At 37.9% G+C, this 26,234-nt stretch overlaps 1 protein-coding gene across 5 annotated transcripts in view; it reads left to right on the top strand.

Annotated features, from left to right (window-relative positions):
• The window catches only part of FOXJ3 (forkhead box J3), a 157,416-nt gene that overhangs the window by 89,677 nt on the left and 41,505 nt on the right, over positions 1 to 26,234 (top strand). For 4 of the 5 annotated variants that reach the window (XR_004440907.1, XR_004440908.1, XR_004440909.1 and 1 more), the window contains one exon: positions 15,949 to 16,032. The exons of the other annotated variant lie outside the window; for it this stretch is intronic. Coding sequence is in view for 1 of the 4 variants with exons in the window: in XM_033226864.1 (XP_033082755.1) it covers positions 15,949 to 16,032 (84 nt within the window). In the remaining 3 variants the exon portion in view is untranslated. The remainder of the gene's footprint in view (positions 1 to 15,948; positions 16,033 to 26,234) is intronic. 5 annotated transcript variants of the gene reach the window in all.

Consider the following 26,234-nt stretch of genomic DNA (forward strand, 5'->3'; position numbering starts at 1 on the left):
GCCCGGCTAGTGTTTTTTTTTTTTTTTTTTTTTTGTATTTTTTAGTAGTGACGGGGTTTCACTGTGTTAGCCAGGATGGTCTCGATCTCCTGACCTCGTGATTATGTGCCCATTTTAAATGGAATTATTTCTCCCTTATAACTCAGTTGTAAGAGTTCTTTATATATATTAGATACAGGTCCTGTATCGCTTATATAATTTGCAAGTATTTCCTTTTATTGTGTGGTTGTATTTTTTTTTTGCCTTCTTAAAATTTTTTTAAAACTTTTTAATTGATACATATTATTTGTGCATTTTTATGGGGTACTTGTGGTATTTTGTTACAGGCATAGAATGTGTAATGATCAACTCAGGGTAATTAGAGAATATATCACCTTAAGTGTTTATCATTTTAATGTATTGGGAACACTTTAAGTCCTCTCTTCTATTTATTTTGAAATAAACAATACATTGTTTTTAATTATAGCCAGTCTACCTTGCTGTGAAACTTTGGAACTTATTTCTTCTTCTTCTTTTTTTTTTTGAGACGGAGTCTCGCTCTGTCGCCCAGGCTGGAGTGCGGTGGCCGGATCTCAGCTCACTGCAAGCTCCGCCTCCCGGGTTTACGCCATTCTCTCGCCTCAGCCTCCCGAGTAGCTGGGACTACAGGCGCCCGCCATCTCGCCCGGCTAATTTTTTGTATTTTTTTTTAGTAGAGACGGGGTTTCACCGTGTTAGCCAGGATGGTCTCGATCTCCTGACCTCGTGATCCGCCCGTCTCGGCCTCCCAAAGTGCTGGGATTACAGGCTTGAGCCACCCGCGCCCGGCCGGAACTTATTTCTTCTATCTAACTGTATGTTTGTACCCATTAATAAACTTATTTTCACCCCACACGGCTACACTCTGCCCATCCTCTGGTGACTATCATTCTGCTCTTTACCTCCATGAGATTAACTTTTTTACCTTCCACATATGAATGAAAATATGTGATATTTGTCTTTCTGTGCCTGGCTTAACATTCTTTCAGTTCCATCCATGTTGCTTCAAATGACAGGCTTTCATTCTTTTTTATGATAGCATTTCATTATGTATGTATACCGTATGTTCTTTATCCCATTCAGCCATTGATGGATATTGAGTTTGATTCCATATCTTTGCTTTTGTGAATAGTGTTGCAGTAAACATGGGGTTGCAGGTATCTCTTTGATACAGTGATTTCTTTTCCTTTGGGTAAATGCCACATCATATGGTAGTTCTATTTTGTTTTGTTTTTTTTTTTTTTAGAAATCAGCACACTGTTTTCCATAATGACTGTACTAATTTACATTCCCACCACAAGTATATGAGAGCTCCCTTTTTTCCACATCCTCTTCAGTGTCTGTTATTTTTTGTCTTTTTAATCATAGCTATTCTAACTGCAGTAAGAGGATGTCACCTTGTGGTTTTGATTTGCATTTCCTTAATGATTATTGATGTTGAACATTTTTTTCATATACCTGTTGGCCATTTATGCCTTCCTATGAGAAATGCCCATTCATATTTTTTTTGCCCACTTTTTAATGGGTGTGTGTGTGTGTGTGTATGTAAATAATTTTTGAAGTTGAGTCCCTTGTATGTTCTGAATATTAATCTCTTGTCAGATGAATGGTTTGCAAATATTTTCTCCTACCCAACAGATTGTCTCCTCACTCCATTGATTATTTGCTGTGCAGAAGCCTTTTAGTTTAATATAATCTCATTTGTTTATTTTTGTTTTGTTGCCTGTGCTTTTGAGATCTTAGTCATACAATCTTTGTCAACTCAAATGTCCTGAAATATTTCCCCTGTGTTTCTTCTAGTCGTTTTTTTTAGTTTTGAGTCTTTCATTTAGGTCTTTAGTCCATTTTGAGTTGAATTTTGTTTAAGGTGAGATATAGGAGCCTAGTTTCATTCTTCTGCCTATGGACATTCACTTTTCCTAGGACCATTGAGTTTTTTGGGGGAGTCTTTAGGTTTTTCTACATCTAAGGTCATGTCATGTGCAAAGAGGGACAATGTGCCTTCATCTTTTCCAGTTTAGATGCCTTTTATTTCCTTTTCTTGCCTGACTGTGCTGACTAGGACTTCAGTACTATATTGAATAGTAGTAGTGAAAGCGGGCATCTTTGTCTTGACCAGCTTTTAGAGGAAAAAGTTCCAGCTTTTCCCAGTTTGGTATGATATTATCTGTGAGTTTGTCGTAAATGGCCTTTATTATGTTGAGGTGTGCTTCTTTTATGCCTGATTTCTTGGGAATTCTTATGAAATGATGTTGAATTTTTTCAAATGCTTTTTCTGTATCTGTTGAAATGATCATATGATTTTTGTCTTTCATTCTGTTGATGTGATGTATTAGGTTTACTGATATGCCTATGTTGAACCATTCTTGTATCCCTGGGATAAATCACACTAGGGCATAGTGTATTATCTTTTAGATGTGCAGTCGGATTTGGTTTGCTAGTATTTTGTTGAAGACTTTTGTGTCTGTGTACATCAGAGATAATTGGCCTGCAGTTCTTTTTTTTGTGGTGTCCTTGTTTGGTGTTGGTATCAGGGTAATGCAAGCCCCATAGAATGAGTAAAGGAGAATTCCTTCCTCTTTAATTTTTGGGAACGGTTTGGGAATTGGGTTAGTTCTTTATAAGTTTGGCAGAATTCGGCAGTGAAGTCTTTGTAATCTTGGGCTTTTCTTTGTTGGGAGCCTATATATATATATTTTTTGAGATGAGTATCAGGCTGGAGTGCAGTGGTGCGATCTCGGCTCACTGCAACCTCCGCCTCCCGGGTTCAAGCAATTCTCCTGCCTCAGCCTTCTGAGTAGCTGGGATTACAGGCACACGCACCATGCCCAGCTAATTTTTGTACTTTGAGTAGAGACGGGGTTTCACCATATTGGTCAGGCTGGTCTCAAACTCCTGACCTCGTGATCTACCTGCCTCAGCCTCCCAAAGTGCTCGGATTACAGGTGTGAGCCACTGCTCCTGGCCAAGACTTTTTATTACTGATTCAGTCTTGTTACTTGTTACTGGTTTGTTCATATTTTCTATTTCTTCCTGATTCAGTATTGGTAGCTTGTATGTGTCCGTGAATTTATTCATTTCCACTCAGTTTTACAGTTTGGTAGCATCTAGTTGTTCATAGTAGTCTGGTGATCTGTATTTCTGTGATATCAGTTGTTAGTCCTCTTTTTTGTTTCTGATTTTGTTTATTTGGGTCTTCTCTCTTTTTTTTTTTTGATTAATGTGGCTGTCAGTGTATTGATTTTTCTTAATGTTTTCAAAAGACCAACTTTTAGTTGATAGTTTGTATTTTTAAAACCTCTTTAGTTTTGCTCTGACCTTTATTATTTCTATTTTCTTAATTTTTTTAGATTCAAGGTCTTGCTGTATTGCCCAGTCTGGAGGGAAGTGACATGATCGTAGCTCATTGCAGCCATGAACTCCAGGACTAACAGGATACCTCTCACCTCAGTCTCTTGAATAGCTGGGACCATAGGCACATGTCACCATGCTAGGCTAATTTTTAAATATTTTTTTAGAGATGAGACCAGCCCATTGCCCAGGCTGCATTATTTCTTTTCATCTGTTAATTTTGTGTTTGGTTTGTTCTTGCTTTTCTGGTTCTCGAAGTGCATTGTTAGATGTTTATTTGAAATCTTTCTGCTTTTTTTGATGTAGGCATTTATTGTTATAAACTTTCCTTTAGCTCTGCTTTTGCTGTATTCTATAGGCTTTGGTATGTTGTGTTTTCATTTTCATTTATTTCAAGAAAGTTTTTTATTTCCTTCTTAATTTCTTCGTTGACCCAATAGTCATTCAGGAGCATTTTGTTGACTTTCCCGTTATTTATAGAGTTTCCAAAGTTCCTCTTGTTGTTGCTTTCTAGTTTTAGTCCATGTTGTCTGAGACTATACTTGGCATAATTTTGATTTAAAATTTTTTTTGAGACTTTTTTGGGACCTAACGAATGGTCTGTCTTGGGGAATATTCCATATACTGATGGGAACAATGGGTATGCTGCAGCTGTTGGATAAAATATTCTGTAGATGTCTTTTAGGTCCTATTGTTTGGGTGCAGTTTAAATCCATTGTTTCTTTGTTTGATACTTGTTTTATGTATCTGGTTCCTCTGGTGTTGGATGCATATGTATTTAGAGTTTTTATATCTTCTTGGTGAATTGATCCCTTTATCATTATATGATGACTGTCTTTGTCTCTTTTGGTTGTTTTTGACTTAAAGTCTGTTTTATCTAATGCAACTATCTCTGCTTATCTTGGTTACTGTTTGTGTGGAATATCTTTCTCCATTCCTTTGCTTTCAGTCGGGTGAAGCAAGTTTCTTGTAGGCAGCATATAGTTGGGTCATGGTTTTTGTTTTTTGTTTAAATCCATTCAGGTTGTCTAGATCTTTTAAGTGGAAAATTTAATCTTTTTACATTCAAGGTTGTAATGGATATGTGAGGATTTATTTTTATCATTCTGTTAATTATTTTCTGGTTGTTTTGTATCTTGTGTTCTTTTCTCTCTTGTTGCTTATTGCAATTTGGTAGTTTTCTGTAGTGGTAACATTTGAGTTTTTTTGTCTTCTTCATTTGTGTGTTTGTTCTATGAGTGAGTTTTTTTTACCTCTCTGTGTCTTCTTGATGGTGGATACCATCCTTTTGCTCATGGACATAGGACTCCCTTAAGCCCTTTTTTGTGGGATTTGTCTAATGATCATGAATTCCTTCAGTTTTTGTATTTCTGGGAAAGACTTTATTTCGCTTCAGGGTAACTTTCCTAGGAATGGTATTTTTTACCTACATGCTGTGTTCTTTCCAGCACTTTGAATATATCATCCCATTCTCTCCTGGTCTGTAAGGTTTCTGCTGAGAAATCCACTTAGTCTGATGAAGGTTCTCTTATAATAATAGACTACTTTTTCTTGGTTTTTTAGAACTTTGTGTTTGACTTTTGCCAGTTTAAGTATAATGTGTCACAAAGAAAACCTTTTTGGGTTGTATCTATTTGGGGATCTCTGAGCTTCCTGTATCTGGATGTCTAAATCTCTTGCTATAATAGATTGGTAAGTTTTCTGCTGTTACTTTGTTAAATGAAACTTTCTTTGCCTTTCATCTTCAGTTTTTGGAACACCTAGAATTTGTCTACTTTGGTCCCTTTATGGTGTCCCACATGTCACATATGCAGTTGTGGGCCGGGTAGATTGCTGTGTCCTTGGTCCCCTGGGCAGCATGTGTGGCATGAATGATGGCAGTAGTGGCAGGAGAGCCCTCTTTCATTCTTTTTTTTTTTTTTTTTTAAACCTTGTTGAGTTATTCCTAAAAGATCTCTCTTCAAGTTCTGAGATTCTTCTTTCTGTTTGATCTAGTCTATTGTTGAAGCTCTCAAATGAATTTTTAAAATTTCATTTATTGAATTCTTTCATTCCAGGATCTGTTTTTGGTTCTTTTTAATGATATCTGTCTCTGGTGAATTTCTCATTCATATCCTCAATTGTTTTTCTGGTTTCTTTGTACTGTTTATTTGCGTTCTCTTGTATCTCACTGAGTTTCTTTAATGTTATTATTTCAAATTTCTTTTCAGGTATTTTGTAAATTTCATGTTCATTGGAATCTGTTGTTTGAGAAATACTGTGTTTCTTTGGAGGTTCCCCCCCCCCCCCGCCACATTTCTTGTGTTTTTATGTTGATGTCTGTGCATCTAATGTAGCAGTTACTTCTTCCAATTTTTTAGGTTGACTTTCCTAGGGGAAGACTTTTTCCTGAAGATATATCTGTGAGACGCCTGTTGCATGGAACACTTTAGCTTTGATTCTGAGTGTATGTAGCACTGTAGCCTCCATATGATTTCTTCAGTTGTAAATGGCATTAGTGATTTTTGTGTTTTTCTCAGTGACTTGGGCTATAGTCATTAGTGGAGGCTGTGGCAAGGCTTTGCTAGGGATGAGGATGCTCAGTAGGCCAGTTCTTGGGCCCTGGTGATGGTAGTGGTGGGTTGGATGTTCCTGTCCTTGAGACCCTGGGTAGTGTTCTGGTTTTATTTATTTATTTATTTATTTATTTTTTATTTATTTATTTGAGACGGAGTCTCACTCTGTCGCCCAGGCTGGAGTGCAGTGGCCGGATCTTGGCTCACTGCAACCTCCGCCTCCTGGGTTTACGCCATTCTCCTGCCTCAGCCTCCCGAGTAGCTGGGACTACAGGCGCCCGCCACCTCGCCCAGCTAGTTTTTTGTATTTTTTAGTAGAGATGGGGTTTCACCGTGTTAGCCAGGATGGTCTCGATCTCCTGACCTTGTGATCTGCCCGTCTCGGCCTCCCAAAGTGCTGGGATTAGAGGCTTGAGCCACCGCGCCCGGCCCCCAGTGTTCTGGTTTTAGTGGGTCCAAATGGGCCATTCTTCAGCCTCAAGACAGCTTGGCTGGTTACTGACCGTGGCAGCAGTGGGCTGGACAGTTGGTGTGTCTTCATTCCCCTGGACAGCATGGGTGATGGCAGTAATGGTGGTGGGACAACCCTCAGGTTCTGAAGTGGTATGAATTGATGTTATCAGTGGCTGTGAAGTGTGGGAGGGCCATTCCTCAGACCTCATGTATCACTCACTGGTGACTGGTGGTTGCAGTAGTGGCAAGCTGGGTGGGTTTGTCCTCAGGGCCCCAGGAAGTATGCACAGATGCCAGCCATGGTGGATGGGGCAATCCTTGGTCCCCTAGGCAGTATGCTTTGGCACTTGGAGGGGCTGTGCCAGGCCAGAGTGGCTTGTCCTTAGGTGTACTTGGGCACTGGCTTTGGTGGGCAGATTGGAGATGATCCCCAGGTGCTTTGGCAGTGTGCTTAGGTAGCTGGAGCAGTGTTTGTGGTGGGCTGGGGAAGTCTGTCCTCAAGGTGTATACAAATATGCTGTGGCTATGCTACTAGGGGTGGCAGAGTTGTCAGTGGCTGCAGCTGCAGGCAGTTCTCAGGCTTCAGAGAGTGTGTGCTTCAGCCCCTGATGGAGTTGTCAGGAAGCTCCCTATGCTAGTCTCAGGGCCCTCATAGGGATTCTCCTGTGGTTAGGGTTACAGACATTCATAATGAAAATGTGGACCTCTGGGAATCACTCACTTATCCTTTTCTCTCAGTGGGCAGCCTCTCCAGGATTCCAGGTGAGCTGGCCGCCTGCTTCCCTCTCCTCCTCCTTCCCTGCCTCAGGTGTTTCTTGTTACTTCTTTGTTAAATTCTAGTGTTCTCTCTTAGATGCTGTGTTTGAAATGTGATTATCTGCTTGCTATTTGGTTTTTCTAAGTGCAGGAGGCAAGTACCAGATCTGTTTCACTTTCTTAATAGTGTCTTTTGACAAAACAAATTTATAATTTTGGTGAATTGTTCAATCTTCTTTGGGTTGGTTGCACTTTTGATATCATAGCTAAGAAAAGATTTCTTAATCCAAGGTTACAAAGATTTACATTTATCTTTTCTAAAAGTTTCACAGTTTTATCCCTTCCATTTAGATCTTTGATCCATTTTGATTAATTTTTACATGTGGTGTGAGTTAGGAGACCCAGTTTCATTCTTTTGCATGTGGACCATTTTCTTGGCACTAATTGTTGAAAAGATGGTTTCACTGTTGAATTGTCTTGGCAGTCTGGAAAACAATTTGACCATAAATGTATAATACATGGATTTACTTCTAGACTGTCATATCAGTTCCACTGATCTGTATGTCTGCTCCTATGCCAGCATCACACTGTCCTGATTACTACAACTTTATAATAAGTTTTGAAGTCTGAGAATGTGAATCCTCCAAGTTCTTTTTCAAGGTTATGTTGGCTATTCTGGGTTCCTTGACATCACAATATATATATTTTAGGATTATCTTGTCAATATCTGCAAAAAAAAACCAGCCGGGATTTTGATAGAACTTACATAGAATCTATATATACATCGATTTGGGGAGTGTTGCCATCTTAACATTAAGTCTTCCATCTGTGAGCACATGATGTCTTTAAAAAGCTGATGAGCAAGATCCTACCTCTATAAAAACAAACAAAAAAACTAAATTTAGTTCAATGGACCCAAGTAGTATATTGAGGGTTTAGCAAAATATATATGAAAGTATTCCCTCCTCCAGTATCTGACCTTATATTATTTTGTATTAATCTTAAGATATTATTCTTTCTTACCTCCTACAATTTCTATGAAAAAACAAGCACACAAATATATGGCAAATCCTAAATCTTAAGGGCAGAAAAGGACCTTTAAAATCATCTACTACAACTTTTATATAATTATTGCAGAGAACAATTACTAAAGAGAGTTATGCCTAGGAAAGGTAATTTGACTAACCCCAAAAGATTTGTGTTTTCATTTAGCTTGCAAGGAAATAGGTGATAAAAAATAAAATAGTTGATTGGATTCATCATTCTACTTGGAATTTATAGATCTAAATAGGAGAATGTTTTTTGCAATTGTGGAGCAGAGATGAGTATCCTTCAACAAAATTACAGGCTATCAAATACTTCGTAAGCCTGACATTTTGAAAATGTAAGTACAAAAGCCAGAGTAATAATGCTCTAGAATCTGTTAGAATTGTGTTTGAAATCTGGACTCAATATTTACAAGATGGTATGTTTGTTTTAGTTTTATGTGTGACAATTGATGGGTAGTTAGTTACATTCAAAAGATGTTGTCCATTTTGGTACACATACCTTTAAAACCAGAGATATTTAAGTAACTCATCAAGTGAGTAGAAGATAGCTAAAAAATCATACCATGTCAGGTGTAGAAAAAATATTTGACAAAGGTTAACACTCATCCAGCAAACTACCAATAAAGAGAGAATTTCCTTAACTTGATTAGAAACATTTATGAAAAACCTACAGTTTATATTTTACTCTGAGATTGAGAACAAAGCAAGGATGTTTACATTCAACCACTTTTATTCAAAATTCTATTAGAGGTCCTAGCCAATGGAGTAAGGCAAGAAAAAGAAATAAAAGGCATCCAGATTGAAAAAGGATAAGTAAGCCTGTCTTTATTTGCAAACATTAGATCCTAAGGAATCTATGGAAAAAACTACTATAAATAATATGTGAGTTTATCAAGGGTACAAGCTGCAAGGAAGGAATGCTTGGAAAATGAAGTTAACAAAAGCAAGATAATGAAATACTGTAGGGATACATTTTAACAAAATATATGTGGACCTGTTCACTGAAAACTGCAAAACATTACCAAGAGAACTAAGGGCAGATCTACATGAATGGAGACATATATAGTATGTTTGTGGAGTGGAAGACTCAATGTTAGATGCCATTCCTCCCCAGGTAGATTTATAGAGTTAATGTAAACTCAATTAAAAAAAATCCTAGGCTGGGTGCAGTGGCTCACACCTGTAATTCCAGTGCTTTGGGAGGCTGAGACAGGAGGATCGCTTGAGTCCAGGAGTTCAAGACCAGCCTGGGCAACATACAAAAAAGAAGACGAATTTGCCAGATGTGGTCGTGCATGCCTATGGTCCCAGCTACTTGGGAGCCTGAGGTGGGAAGATCTCTTGGGCCTGGAGGTTGAGGCTGCAGTGAGCCATGATTATGCCACTACACTCCAGCCAGGGTGGTGGAGATCCTATCTAAAAAAGGAAAAAAAAAATCCTCATAGGCTTCATTTTTAAAAATTGGCATGCTGGTCCTCTTATTTATGTGGAAATGCAAAGGGCCTAAAATAGGCAAAATAATTTTGGAAAAAACCAAAGTTGGGCAAACCACTGCCAGCCCACAGGTCAGCTTGTGGCGGTGGTGGTGGGGAACCAAAGTTGTAGGATATATACTGCCTGATTTCTAATTTTTACCCAGTTAACAATAATTAAGACAAAATGGTATTGGCGGCCGGGCATGGTGGCTCACCCTGTAATTACAGCACTTTGGGAGACTGAGATGGGCAGATCACTCGAGGTCAGGAATTTGAGACCAGCCTGGCCAATGTGGCGAAATCCCATTTCTACTAAAAATATAGAAAAATTAGCTGGTCATGGGGTACACACCTGTATTCCCAGCTACTTGGAAGGCTGAGGTGGGAGAATTGTTTGAATCTGGGAGGTGGAGGTTGCAGTGAGTGAGATCACGGCACTCCACTCCAGCCTGGGTGACAGAGTGACTCCCGTCTCAAAAAATAAAAAAATAAAAAATGGTATTGGCATAAGGATAGACATGTAGATCAATAGAATAGAGTTTAGAAATAGACTGGGGTGTGTGTGTGTGTGTGTGTATTTTGATAGAGGTACCGATGTAATTCAGTAGGGAAATGTTACAATATTTTAAAGAAATTATGCTGTATATCTGAGTGGACAAAAAATTAATATTGCTCCATATCACACACTTATACAGAAAATTAACTCTAGGTATACCAGAGACCTAAACATGGAGGTTAAGACTATAAAACTTCTAGAAGAAAACAGTGGAGAATATATTTGCTATCTTGGAGTAGGCAAATTAAAGAAAAACATATAAATCATATAAAATGAATATTTGATAGATTGGACTTTATCGAATCAAAAGCTTTTTGCTTCTTACGAGGTTCCATTATGAAAACAGATAACCACAGATTGTGAGGGAATACTCACAGTACATATTCACATAGAAATGACTTGTTATTCGGAATATTAAAAAGTCGCATAACAGAAATAGCCTATATTCTTATAATCCAAATAAAACATGGGCAAAAGATATGAATAGACACTTTACAAAGGATAATATATGGGTGGCAAATAAGTACATGTAAAGATGTACAACATCTTTATTTGTTAGAGAAATGCACTTAAAAATCACTGAGGCGCAACCACACATCAGTAGAGAGAGTATAATTGAAAAGGCTTAAAATACCAAGTGTTGGCAAGAAGGGAACAGCTGTATTGTCATACACTGCTGTCGAGAGTGGAAAATAGTTTGACAGTTTGAGTTCACTTGTATGAAATGCTAGAATATACACAATGATAGGAATCAGTGGTTGTGTAGGATGAGAGAAGGTGAAGGAAAGGGAATTGCTTCCTGAGTCACACAAGGGAGATTTTTAGGGTTCTGTATTTTTAGTGTTGGTTACATGAATGTATACAATTGTCAAACTTTCTTAAACTGCACACTTAAAATGGGTGCATTTTATTTTTGTTTAAATATACTTCAGCAAAGTTGATTTAAAAATAAAACTAAATTGAGTGTGATGGCTCATGCCTGTAATCCTAGTGCTTGGGATGCCTAGGTGGGAAGATCCTTATAGACCAGAAGTTCAAGACTAGCTTTGGCAACATAGCAAGACCCTATCTCTACAAAAAGATAAAGGAAAATGTTAGCTGGGCCTGGTGGCAGGTACTTACAGTCCTATCTACTCAGGAGGCTGAGGAAAGAGTGTTGATTAAGCCCAGGAGTTTGAGGTTGCAGTGATCTATGATTGTGTGCCACTGTGTTCCAGTGTTGGCACCAGAGCAAGACCTTGCCTCAACACCCTTTTCCCTGCCAAACAAAAAAACAAAAAAAACCCCACTTAAACAAAAACCTCCTGTTTCCTACTTGCTCCACATGAGCCTAGTGGTATAGACCCTACTCTGGGAGGAAATTGAACTGAGCCTGTGTTTGTTGATTGGCTATCTAAAATGTCAGTTCAGTTTTTGTGAGATTTTTATATTGTCTAACAAGGAAGAGCAAAGGTAACTGCTTCTTAGATGGCTGGGTGTGGTGGCTCACCTGTAACCTCAGCATTTTGGGATGCCCAAGGCAGGGGGATCACTTGAGCCCAAGAGTTTGAGACCAACCTGGGCAACATGACAAGGCCCCATTTCTACAAAAAATCAGAAAACTAGGCAGGTGCAGTGGCTCACACCTGTAATCCCAGCACTTGGGAGGCAGACCGCCTGAGTTCAGGAGTTTGAAATCAGCCTGGCCAACACGGTGAAACCCCGTCTCAAGTGAAAATACAAAAATTATCTGGGCATGACGGTGGTCGCCTGTAATCCCAGCTACCTGGGAGGCTAAGGCAGGAGACTTGCCTGACCCCAGGAGGTGGAGGTTGCAGTGAGCTGAGATTGCGCCACTGCACTCCAGCCTGGCCAACAGAGGAGTGAGACTCTGTCTCAAAAAACAAACAAACAAACAAACAAACAAAAAAACAACCAGGCGTGGGGGTGGAATATACCTGTGGTCTCAGCTACTTTTGAGGCTCGGGATCACTTGAGCTTGGGAGGTCAAGGCTGCATTATGCCATGATCGTGCCACTGTGTTAAGAAAAAAAGAAAAGAAAATCGGAGAGGTACTTTTTTGGTGGTAAAATATACATAACATAATTCTTACCATTTGAATCATTTTAGGTGTACAGTTCAGTAATATTAAGTTCATTCACATTGGTGTGCAGTCATCACTACCATCCATCTCGAGAACCTTTTCATCTTCCGCTTAAATTCTTTACTCATTAAACAATAAGTGCCTATATTCCTTTCCCCTCATCCCCTACCAACCATCATTCTACTCTTTGTCTCTAAGAATTTTACTACTTATAAGTGGAATCATAGAATATTTGTCCTTCTGTGACTGGCTTATATGTCAGAGTATCCCTTTTGTTTTTTTTGGAGACAGAGTCTCACTCTGTTGCCCTGGCTGGAGTGCAGTGGTGTGATCTGGGCTCACTGCAAGCTCCGCCTTCTGGGTTCTTGCCATTCTCCTGCCTCAGCCTCCCAAGTAGCTAGGACTACAGGTGCCTGCCACCATGCCTGGCTAATTTTTTGTGTTTTTTTTTTTTAAGTAGAGACAGGGTTTCACTGTGTTAGCCAGGATGGTCTCGATCTCCTGACCTGGTAATCTGTCTCCTCGGCCTCCCAAAGTGTTGGGATTACAGGTTGAGCCACTGCCCCCGGCTAGAATATCCCTCCTTTTTAAGGCTGAATAATACTCTATTGGATGTATGTGGTGTATTTGTTTATCCATGTATCCTTCAATGCACACTTGGGCTGCTTTACCTTTTGGCTGTTGTGAGTAATATTACTATGAACATGAGTGTGTAAATACTTGACTTTCTGCTTTCGTATCTTTTGGATATATATCCAGAAGTGGAATTGCTGGATCATTTGGTAATTCCATTTAATTTTTTTAGGAATTGCCATATTTTCTACAGTGGTTACACCTTTACACATTTCTATCAGCAGTGCATAAGAGTTTCAGTTTCTCTACGTGCTTGCCAATACAGGTTGAGCATCCTTAATCTGAAAATTTGAAATACAAATGCCATAAAATCTAATACTTACTGAGCACCAACATGATGCCACTAGTGGAAAATTCCATGCCTCACCTCATATGATGGATTACAGTTAAAATTTTGTTTTCATGCACAAAATTATTAAAATGATTACAAAAAATTACCTTCAAACTATGTGTATAAGAGTTTATATGAAACATAAATCAATTTTGAGCTTTAGACTTGGGTCCCATCCCCAAGATACCTCATTAGTTATATGCAGGTATTCCAAAATCTGAAATCCAAAAGATTTCTGATTTCAAGCATTTTGGATATTTGGATAAGGGATACTTAGCCTGTACTTGCTATTTTCTGTTTTTTTTTTTTTTCATCATAGACATCCTGGTGGGTATAAAGTGTTATCTCACTGTGGTTTTGCTATGTGAAGAGGAATTTTAAGGTCTCTTTATTCAAACCTGTGATTTCAGAGGTCAGACTCAAATACTTTGTTAGTCTGAACTGTTTGGTGGAAGATTTCACAATTACTTTTGTAAATCTTTAATTATTAGAATTTGCATTTAGGCGTTCAGGATTTTATGAATACCTAGTGGATAGTAACAGGCTATGGGCAAGTTTTTTCCCTTTTGTTGATTTATTTGTGACAAGCCACAACCATTCATATTTTGTGTGGAAGAAGAGATATCTATTTGTTTTTGTAATTTTATTGAAATGTTTACTGACAAATCAGTGTAAAGTTTGGACATTGAATGGTTTCCCCAGATTAATACACGTATACACACCCATCCAAAACAAAACTAAATGCTGGAGCTTATCTTTTCTATGAAAAGTGGTTTTTAAACTGTTGTCCAATGAAGTTTGGTATTTTCTCTCCTACTTTATTTTTAATTTTTATAAGAACTCAGTGTAAAATTTTTCCCCTTTGCATTTATTTTGAAACTTGCTGGCCAAACCTAAATCATTGTTTTCCCATTTTTAGTGCTTTTTGTAGCATCTACATTTTACAGGGTTCTTGGCAAGTTCATAGGTCCTACCTAGCAGATTCTTACCAGGTCTGGTAGACTCTTAGCTGAAATGTAGTGACTGTTTTGAAAAGATAACATAGAATTACCCCAGCAGTGGCTGGGTGATGAAATGAGTGTTAAGCTCGGGTACCTGCATAGACCAGGATCCGAGACATAGACACCTACCTTGTACACCAACAGTGTACACTGGCATGTACATAGTAACACCCAGTACACTGATATTCTTGATGCAGTTTGTTAAACAGCTTTTTTTTGCCTTCTCATTTCAACAGATGTTAATTGAGTACTTGCTTCGTGTCTGACATTGTGCCTGGCACTGTGGATATAGAAACAAATAAAATAGTCCCCTACCCTTAAGGAATACATACATATAGCCTAGAAAGGGATACAGACCTGTAAACAGAATTGAATGTTAATTGCAAACAATGGTCTAAATGTGTAAAAAGTATAGAGATCTTGCAGAGGGAGAGAGTGATGAATTCTTGGGTATGGTAGGAAGATCAAAGAAGGATTCCTTTGGATAATATGAGGTAAAATTTGAAGGTGGAATATGGATTTATCATTGGTGTGGTGGGCATTGCAAGTAGCGAGGTCAGCATGTAGGACAGGATCAGATAAACAACATGGTATGTGCAAGAAAGTATAAGGAGATGATTCATGTTGGGCATAAAGTGTGAGGATTGATAGGCCAGGGTTGTATTTCCCGTCATTGTCAAATGTTGCCTTAAAAAACAGCTTAGGAAGATTAATGAGATAGTAGAGACAAAGACTAAATTTGGATATGACCACTGGGATTAATTGTAAAACTAGGATATACATTGTGTTTCTGTTTCTGAAATGCATATCTTCCTCCTTTCCCTCTTTCCCTTTCTTGAACTCCCCTCTTTCATGCTTTCCTCCCCCATGTGTATGTATAGAGGCAGGATAATTGAAGGAAAAAGAGCTAAAAATCCGAATTTGTTTCTGTTTGTCTTTGTTCCTGGTTCTCACAACTTTAAATGGGAAAGCCACTTTATCTTTCTGTGTTTTGCTATTCTTGTTTGTATAATGTTTGCAAACTGTATCTAGGGATCTGTGCTTTTCCAAAGTTTTTTTTTTTTTTTTTTTTTGGTTTTTTTTTTTTTTTTTTGGAGAGTCACACTTTCTGAGTGCCTGGAACACAGTAGGTGCTCCATACATATTTTCAAATGAATGCTGTGATAACTTGTATCAAAAAGTAAGAGAGAATAGTTAAGTCATGACAGAGTAAGCAGTAAAAAATTTATGCACATATCTTTGCTTCTTAGGAACACTTACTATATAAAATGTGTTCTAGCAGTTTGTCTTTAAAAATGTTTCACTAACCATGTAGATTTGTGAGGTCCCAGGATACAGAAACTACAGTATCTTTATACATTAAATTATTTTCATGTCATATAATTAACATCTGTTCAATTGAGAATCACTGTATATTAAAAATGTGTTTTGTTGATCATTTTCTGTTTAAATTTTGGTGTGGCAGAAGTTCTTAGATTTGGATTCTTCAGCTTATGAATGTTTTCTTTTAATAAAGTGGATATATTTTCTTATATAATCTTTTTCTCAGTTCAAAACAAGTGTTTCTTATGCTATTTTTCCATTGTATTTGCAGAATGTTTGCTTTTGATGCAAAGGATTATAAAAATCCATTTTAATATCATAGGGTTGCTGTACTATACTGTTAATATAATTTCTTTACCTCTAGGGGTCCTATTGGGCAATAGACACCAATCCGAAGGAAGATGTGCTGCCTACTCGGCCAAAGAAGAGGGCACGATCTGTAGAACGGGTAAAGGCTCTTTGTCATAAATTTAGTATAATGCATTGAATATGTCTGAAATACGGATTTTGAAAGTTATTTTCCAATGTAGCACATGTAACTATAATGAAAGTAAGATTTTATTTGTGTAGCATTTTACATTTTTCAGAACACTTTTCAGACTCATTTTATTTGATCTTAACTCTGAGGGGCAGTTTAGGACTTAAGTAAAGGTTTTGTCATAATTAGGGCATAGCTGTTGTTTGAGACTTGAATCCAGCTCTCTTGAGTTTTAGTTTGGTATTCTTTTCTCTGCATCTACAACATTTAGGAATAGTTTTATGTAACACAGCTATTCCCTTCTATTATAGAGGATCAGTTTGGTTGCATTGAATTTTCCCCATTGTCCTCAAAATACCTTTTCCTGGTTCTGTCCATTTAATAGTCACTTTGTACACAACATTTCTAAGGTGTGTGTGTGTGTGTGTGTATTGCTTGTAAGATAATTCTTACTTGTGAATTAATGGTTAAAATTAGTTTGCAAGAGTGAAACAAAAAAGGAACTATAGTTAATATCCTAAGTTGTCTATTTTAACATATTTTTAGTCAGCACTTTGACTGCCATCAGCTTTCCTCATCCTTTCTACATTTCCAGCATCTCAGCTAATACATACAAAACACATATCCATCCTACGTTACTGTTCTTCAAGACCCATTTCAAATGTTAACTGCTTTGTGAAGCTTCCCTTACTCTTTTCCATTTGTGTTCTTCTAGAATTTTTATAAAACTCTTTTATAGAATTTCCCACACTTTGTAGAAATTATTTGTTTTTATATTTGTCTCCTCTACTGGAATATGTGCCCCTTAAGGGCAGAGAAAATACCTTACATTTGTATCTCCTGTGTTACCATTTTTCACAGCTTATAATAGATACTAGTAAATGTTTGCAGCACGAATCAGGGCAAAGAGAATAGGATAAGATGAAAGAAACTGAGTAAATGCTTGGTCAAATAAATTTGTTGTATGCCCATTCCTGGTAAAGGGTTAAAACTTTTGAGCCTCAAAGATAAAGATCTCAAACTGTGATTAGGTTGGGATCACATGAGTCCAAGAGGTATAACAGCAGTGAGATTTAGTAAGGAGGATTTATTGGATTCAGCAGAGGGAATTCAGTAAGCCAGTTATCGGGATATATAAAATGAATTATTTGGCCAGAACAACTTTTGACTTTACACAAACCAGAGTTTAAGAAGTTAAAGTTTAGTTTTGGTGACATGGTCTTCTGGTAACAGAACTAGACAATTTTTTTTTTTTTTTTGAGATGGAGTCTCGCTGTGTCGCCCAGGCTGGAGTGCAGTGACGCGATCTCAACTCACTGCAACCCCCACCTCCTGTGTTCAAGCCATTCTCCTGACTCAGCCTCCCAAGTAGCTGGGATTACAGGTGCCCACCGTGCCTGACTTTTTTATATTTTTAGTAGAGATAGGGTTTTGCCTGTTGGCCAGGCTGGTTTCGAACTCCTGACCTCAGGTGATCCATCCACCTTGGCCTCTCAAAGTGCTGGGACTACAAGTGTGACCCACCACGCCCGGCCAGAGCTAGACAATTTTACAAGAGATGTTGATAAGCTCAGTATGTTATCATTTGAGAAGGAATGAACAAACATCAGTTTCTGCTCTCCTGCCTTTGCCTTTTTTTTTTTTTTAAAGCACTCCTCTCAGCTTATATCCAGCCTTTGCCTTTTAAAGTAAGCTTAATTCATGGACATTATATGAATATATGGAGTATAAAACATTTAGCAGCTGTTGCCAGAATTTGAAGGAAGGAGAGAAAAATCCACATTTTAAAAAACACATGGCATTGTTAAACAATTTGGAAAAGATTGTTTGAAGAGCTGAAGAAGTGTGGTCTTCTCTATTTGCTTTTTTCTTCTGAAGTTCCTGGAATTTCAGTTATTTTTGCAAGTTGGAATTGGGTTAACAACTGTGCATTTCTTTTGGATATTAAGCTTGCCTTTTATTCTCTTTACCTTGTTTTATATTCTTAAAGCAATCCCTATTTTTGAGAGTCTTCCTTTTTTTTCTGAGACTATATGCAGTTTTATAGTGGAGGCCTAAAGAAATACAGGATTCAGGTTACAAAAGCATGTGTTATTGAATGTACGTTTTGTACATATATTTTCTGTATTCATTTTCTACTGTTTTTTGATCATCACTTTAAAATATAAAATATTCGGAAATTTACTTTTGTGGTATATTTTCACAAAATGTTCATAACCATACAAGGGTCTTTCGATTACTAATGCTGATATTCATTTTGGCCTAAGCTGGGTATTGGTTGCCCCTGTAGGAGCATACAAAGAGGTTGGCTATAAGCAAAGGGCATATAATTAGGGGGACAGATATTGTTTAACAAATATACTAAAATATAGTGTTCTTACGAAACATAATTTCCTGCCCTGATAAACTGAATTACCTGTATTTTTCCTTTAGAGTTTTTTTTAGAGTGGGAGGTGAGAGGTTATATAATATATAGTATTTTTGTTAGGACAGAGTGTGTATTTTAAGTAACCATTGGGTTTTTATCTAAGGAAATGCCTAGGGCAAATAGTGATGGTCCTGACCATGACCTTCAGACGTTTAAAGGATAAAAGTTAAATGTAGATGGTAAATACATTGATACCCCTCTAAGTTCCTTATTAAATTTCTGAAATTTGTGATTTCTTTGTCCATATGTAAACATTGAACTTCTATGTGAAAAAATAAAACAATTTCACACATTTTAAATTTTGAAGTAATGAGCTTTTGATGGAACAGAGAAGGCTTTTTTTCCTTTTTCCCTTTTTTTTTTTTTTTTTTTTTTTTTTTGCTTTTTTGGAGACTGTGTTTCACTCCATCACCCAGGCTAGAGTGCAGTGGTACCATCATGGCTGGCTCACTGCTGCCTCCACTTCCTGGGCCCAGGTTGATCCTCCTACCGCAGCCTCCTGAGTAGCTGGGACTACCACCACACCCAGCTACTTTTAAATTTTTTTGTAGAGATGGGGTCTTGCCATGTTGCCCAGGCTGGTCTCAAACTCCTGGACTCAAGTAGTCCACCCGCTTCAGCCTCCCAAAGTGCTGGGATTATAGGTGTGAGCCACTGCGCCTGGCTGAAAAAAGACTTTCTAAACTCCTAAAGAGAAGTGATTTTAATGCAAGCAAGAACATCATTATGTCTTAAATGGAAAATAAAGCTTGACAGTTACCTCCATCCTAATAATATTTTTTCTTTATTATTTTATTTATTTATTTATTTATTTTTTCTTTTGAGACAGAATCTCACTCTGTCACCCAAGCTGGAGTGTAGTGGCGCCATCTTGGCTCACTGCAGCCTCCGCCTCCTGGGTTCAAGTGATTCTCCTGCCTCAGCCCCTCCAAGTAGCTGGGATTACAGGCGTGCACCACTATGCCCAACTAATTTTTGTATTTTTAGTAGAGATGGGGTTTCACCATGTTGGTCAGGCTGGCTCCATCATAATATGCTTAACCCAGTTCTCTGGAATACTTACCTGTCCCCTCCATTTACATGAGCATAAGCCTGTGCTCTCTCTTCTATTATTATTATATTTCTTTCTTCTTTTCTTAATCCCTGAGTTAGTTTATAAATCTCATTTTCCTTTTACAAATTGATTTCTTCTTATCATTTTTTAATCATATAATGGTCCCAAAGACCTTAAACAAATTGAATAAAATTTCAGTTTATTGAAAAGATATTGAATAAAATGGTGAGACAGACTTCTCTAGTAGGAATCTCATGTTTCTTTTCTGACTTTACAACTTACTAGTTCCTGTGACTTTTGGCAAGTTGTTAAATTTTTTGCACTTTAGTGTTCTCAGCTATAAGTGAGAGGCTAAAAGTCAAAACAATAGAAGATTATGCTGAATTTATGTGCCAAATGGTTTTAAAAGGATTTTATGTGTATTAACTCATGTAATTTTTAAAATAACTGATGAAGCTGATGAACATGGATGTTAAGTGAGTTATCCAAGGTACTAAAAAATACCAAAGCCAGAATTTGAACTCAGATAGTCTTGCCTTCACAGTCTATGCTGTCTACAACTACATTATTCTTCCACTAGTATTTGCTATACTGAAGACTACAACACTGGATCAGAATTCTTTTTACAGATGCATATTCTGTTGTGAGCTCATCATCCTTGATTTAAAGCAGAATTCCCTACATTAATTCAAACATATATAATTGAGTAACATAAATGTGATTATAAATGACAGAGCAAATATTAAGTAATGAATTTGGTACACCAACTGAAGTGACTCAAAATATATAATGCTGCCTGGGAAGACCTCTAAGGAAGAGGAATGAGACTTTGAGACTAATAATTTTGGTGCGAAAGTGGAGCTGTTTTTGCGTAGAAAATGCTAAAGGATGTTCCACTTGGAGACACAGCATGCATGATTGACTAGTGAGTAAAAAGTACAGGTGGGCATAATTGAAGACCCTTTAAATTATTGTGAAGAACTTAGGCTAGAATGTGGTTATTTAGATAAGGAGTAGACAGATTTGGGTAGATAAACTAAAGATATGAGATCAGGACTTTTACTTTGATTTGAAAGCCCATAGTGTTGAGAAGTGAATCAAAGCAGTTAAGGTGTGTACTCTTCACAGAATAACCCATTGCAAGAGGAAGATGCTGAGTAGATACAGATGTTGTTGCAATGGTAATGACCTGAGCTAGGGATATATACATGAATGAGAAGGTTCTTTAGAAAACTAGCATGCTTTCTGAATGCTATATATACCTGTAATTATATGGAGTGTCATTTTATCAGTTTGACAGATCTTTATTTTGTAGATACTGTATGCCAGGCATTGTACTAGGGTACTGTGGCACATACCAAGAAGAATAAGACATAAGACACATAATTTTAGGACAAGGGTAAAGGGTAGAAGGTATTTTAAGAAAGATAAACTATTGTGTACAGAGGAAGGAGGGATTATTTCTTACTAGTATTGTCTGAGGAGGCTTCATAGGTTATGTGGCTTAGCTTTCAGGTGGAGATAGGCAGAGCAAAGTAGAGAGGATACCATTCAGGGTACATCTGTATAAATGAGGAGTAAATGTCTATCATGAAAAGTATTGTTCTAGATCCTGAGGAAACATCAATGAGCAAAACACAAAACCTACATCCTGTCCTCATGAAGTTTATATTCTGATTGAGGGGAGGAAATTTAGAGAGAGAAAGATATAAGTAAACACAAGATAAGAGGTCTTTATTAAAGGTATGGGGCAAAAAAGTATTAGGATTTGAGTGGGAACACAGTAGTTAATTTTGTCTGGATAAGATTTTCCTTTTTGAAGTTAATTTTCTTTATAAAAATTAATGCTTATCCGACCACACCTTTTGTATTCTAAGCACTGAGTTAATTGTTGAGGGGAACAGTTGGTAAACAAGACAGTCATACCCTCTCCTCATGAAACTCTTACTCAAGCAGGAAGATAAACTGATAAGGTAGGATGAATGTACATTCCTGGTGTTGCTTATTGTCTCAGCATAACTACTAGTTCCACATTCATTCTCCAGATAGCATGTGGATGATAAATTATGTGGTCACAGTAAGATAAGGGTCTTTGAGAACTGTAGGGCCATGTAGCAGAGAGGCATAACAATCTAAGAATCAGGGAAGGTTTTTTTGAAGAAGTGATATTAATTGGAGGCCTGATGGATGAACTGAAATAGGACAGATTAGTGGGATTTGGAAGGTGAAAAACTGATCGTAAAAAGGAATGCCCTCAAAGTGCAAGACAGGTCAGTATGGCTGACTGACAGTAATTCCTTATTTTTCAACTTTTTTTTTTTTTTTTTTTTTTTGAGACGGAGTCTTGCTCTGTCGCCCGGGCTGGAGTGCAGTGGCCGGATCTCAGCTCACTGCAAGCTCCGCCTCCCGGGTTCACGCCATTCTCCTGCGTCAGCCTCCCGAGTAGCTGGGACTACAGGCGCCCGCCACCTCGCCCAGCTAGTTTTTTGTATTTTTAGTAGAGACGGGGTTTCACCGTGTTAGCCAGGATGGTCTCGATCTCCTGACCTCGTGATCCACCCGTCTCGGCCTCCCAAAGTGCTGGGATTACAGGCTTGAGCCACCGCGCCCGGCCTATTTTTCAACTTTTTATCATCTCCTCCTCCTCCTCCTCCTCCTCCTTTCTTTCTTCTTCTTTCTTCTTCTCCTCCTCCTTCTTCCTCCTCCTCCCCCCCCCCTCCTCCTCTCCTTCTTCTTCTTCTTCTTCTTTTTTTTTCTTTAATAGAGACCGGGTCTTGCTACATTTCCCAGGCTGTTCTCTAACTCCTGGGCTCAAGTAGTTCTCTTACCTTGGCCCCCCAAAGTGCTGGTATTAAGGTGTGAGCCACTTGTGCTTGGCCAGTTTCCTGACCTTTTTGCATTTTGCTTTTTAATTTGGGCTTGCAAGCAATTAAATTATTCCAAGGAAACATGTCAAGGCGTAGAAGAAGGAACACGTGTCTTAGGTAGTTTTTTAGCAGTAGATCATGCCTGTAATCGCAGCACTTTGAGAGTCCTGGGCATCAAGGTAAGACCCACCTCTCCATTTCTACCAAAAAAAAAAAAAAAAAAAAAAAAGAAAAAGAAAGAAAACTGGGTGTGGTGGCACCTGCATCTAGTCTCAGCTACTGGAGAGGCTGAGGCCAGAGGATTGCATGAGCCCAGGAGTTTGAGGTTGCAGTGAGTCATGATTGTGCCACTGCACTCCAGCCTGAGCAACAGAGCAAGACCCTTTCTCAAAAAAAAGAAAGAAATGCCTTAAAACAGTGAGTGCTCCATATATAAGTGAAATTATACAGTATTTTCTCTCTGTGGCTGGCCTATTTCACTTAGCATAATGCCCCGTAGACATTCATGTTGTCGCAAATGACAGAATTTCTTGTTCTTTAAAGACTGAATAATGTTTCATTGTGTATGTGTACCACATTGTTTCGACCCATTCATAGGCACTTTGGTTATTACCATACCTTGGCTGTTGTGAATAATGCTGCAGTGAACATTGGAGTACAAATATCTTTTCGACATACTGAATTTATTTCCTGTGGGTATGTACCCAGTAGTGGGATTGCTAGATCATATTGTAATTCTATTTTTAGTTTTTTGAGGAACCTCCATCCTGTTTTCCAAAATGACTGTACTAATTTATAATACCACCAACAGTGTATAAGGATTTCCTTTTCTCCACAACCATGCCAACATTTGTCTTTTATCTTTTTGGTAATAACCAGTCTAACAGTTGTGAGATTATATTTTACTGTGGTTTTAATTTACATTTCTCTTATGATTAGAGATGTTGAGCATTTTTTCATATATCTGTTGGCACTTGTATGTCTTCTTTTGAGAAATGACTGTTCAGGTTCTTTGCCCATGTTGAAATATGGTTATATGTGTTCTTGTTATTGAGTAGTTTGAGTTCCTTGTATATTTTGGATATTATTCCCTTTTCTGATATATTATTTGCGTGTATTTTCTCCTAGTCTGTGAGTTATCTGTTCACCCTATTGTGTCCTTTGCTGTGCAGAAGCTTTTTAGTTTGATGCAATCCCATTTATCTATTTTTGCTTTCACTGCCAGTGATTTTGGGGTCACATCCAAGACATCTCTGCCCAAACCAGTGTCAAGGAGCTTGCCCCCTGTATTAGTCCATTTTCACACTGCTATAAAGAACTACCTGAGACTGGGTAATTTATAAACAAAAGAGGTTTAATTGACTCACAGTTCTGCGTGGCTGACAAGGCCTCAGGAAACTTACAATGATGGCAGAAGGCGAAGGGGAAGCAAGGCACGTCTTACATGGCAGCAGGAAAAAGAAGAGTGAGAGGGGAACTTTCAAACACTTAAACCCTCAGATCTTGTGAGAACTCACTCACTATCATGAGAACCAGCATGTAAGAAACTGTCCCCATGATCCAGTCACCTCCCACCAGGTCCTTCCCTCAACAAGTGAGGATTACAATTCAAGATGAGATTTGGGTGGGGACACAGAGCTAAACCATATCACACTCTGTTTTCTTCTAATAGTTACAGAGTTTCAGGTCTAACACGTAAATCTTTAAACCATTTTGAGTTTATTCTTTTATAGGAGTGAGATAAGGGTCCATTTTCATTCTTCTGTATGTGGCTACCCAATTTTTCCAACCTTTATTGAAGAGACTGTCCTTTCCCCATTGTCTGTTGTGGGCAACTTTGTTGAAAATCAATTAAACTTAGATGTGTGGGTTTATTTCTGGGCTTTCTATCCTAATCCACTGGTTGATGTGTCTGTTTTTGTACCAGTACCATGCAATTTTGATTACTATAGCTTTGCAATGTATTTTGAACCCCTGTAGAGCGATGCCTCCAGCTTTTATTCTTTTTGGTCAAGACTGGTTTAGCTATTTGGAGTCTTTTGTGGTTCCATGCAAATCTTAAGATTTTTTTTTCTATTTTTGTGAAGAATGAAATTGGAATTTTGATGGTCAATTGCATTGGATCTGTAGATCACTTTGGGTAGTATGGACATTTTGACAGTATTTTTATTCTTCCAATTCATGAACATGGGATATCTTTCCATTTATTCATGCTATCTTCTATGTCTTTCATCAGTGTTTTATAGTTTTTATTATACAGACATTTCTCTTTTTAAAATTGATTCTCACGTATTTTATTTTTTGATGCTAATGTAAATGGATTTCTTTTTAAATTGTAATTTTTTATTTCAGTAGCTTTCAGGGTATAAGCAGTTTTTGGTTACATGGATGAATTGTATAGTGGTGAAGTCTGGGATTTTAGTGTGCCTGTCACCAAGCTAGTGGACATTATACCCAATAGGTAGCTTTTCATCCCTTACCCTCCTCCTGCCTTCCTCCTTCTGAGTCTCCAGTATCCATTATACCACTCGTTACACTTTTGCATACAAGTGAGAACATGGGATATTTGATTTTTGATTCCCAAGTTATTTCACTTAGAATAATGGCCTCCACTTCCGTCCAAGTTGTTGCAAAAGACATTATTTTGTTCTTTTTTATGGATGAATCGTATTCCGTGGTGTATGTACACACACCACATTTTCTTTATCCACTGATTGGTTGATAGGCACTTAGGTTGATTCTGTATCTTTGCAGTTGTGAATTGTGCTGCAGTAAACATAAACGTGCAGGTGTCTTTTTGATACAGTGATGTATTTTCTTTTGGATAAATACTCAGTAGTGGGATTGGTGGATTGAATGATAGATTTACTTTTAGTTCTTTGAGAAATCTTCATACTGTTTTCCGTAGAGGTTGTACTAATTTACATTCCTACCAGCATTGTATAAACGTTCCCTTTCACGACATCCATGCCAACAACAATCTGTTGCTTTTTGACTTCTTAATAATGGCCATTCTGGCTGGGATAAGATGGATGGAATCTCATTGTGGTTCAGTTTGCATTTCTTTTATCATTAGTTGTGTTGAAATTTTTTATATATATTTTGGCTGGTTGTATACCTTCTTTTGGGAAATGCCTGTTCATGTCTTTTGCCTACTTTTTTTCTTGCTGATTTTTTTGTGTTCCTTGTAGATTCTAGATATTAGTCATTTATTGGATGCATAATTTGCAAGTATTTTATCCCATTCTACAGGTTATTTGCTTATTCTGATGATTTCCTTTTGCTGTGCAGAAGCTGCGTAGTTTATTTCCCATTTATTTTTGTTTTTGTAGCATTTGCTTTTGGAGTCTTAGTCACAATTTCTTTGTCTAGTCCAATGTCCAGAAGAGGTTTTCATGTACATTTTTGTAGGTTTAGGTCTTAGATTTAAGTCTTTAGTTGATCCTTTTTTCTTCTTCTTCTTTTTTTTTTTTTGTTGAGATGGAGTCTTGCTCTGTTGCCTGGACTGGAGTGCAGTGGCGCTATCTTGGCTCACTGCAGCCTCTGCCTCCTGGGTTCATACAATTCTCCTACATCAGCCTCCTGAGTAACTGGGACTACAAGGCGTGTGCCACCACACCTGGCTAATTGTTGTATTGTTGGTAGAGATGGGGTTTCACCATGTTTGCCAGGCTGTTGTTGAACTACTGACCTCAAGTGATCTGCCTGCCCTGGCGTCCCAAAGTGCTGGGATTACAGGCATGAGCCACCATGCCTGGCCTTGTCTTTAGTTCATCTTGAGTTGATTTTTGTAAATGATGAGTGATAGGAATCCAGTTTCATT

The sequence above is a fragment of the Trachypithecus francoisi genome, unplaced genomic scaffold (genome assembly GCF_009764315.1).
Source record: "Trachypithecus francoisi isolate TF-2019V2 unplaced genomic scaffold, Tfra_2.0 Lachesis_group12, whole genome shotgun sequence".
Classification (NCBI taxonomy): domain Eukaryota; kingdom Metazoa; phylum Chordata; class Mammalia; order Primates; family Cercopithecidae; genus Trachypithecus; species Trachypithecus francoisi.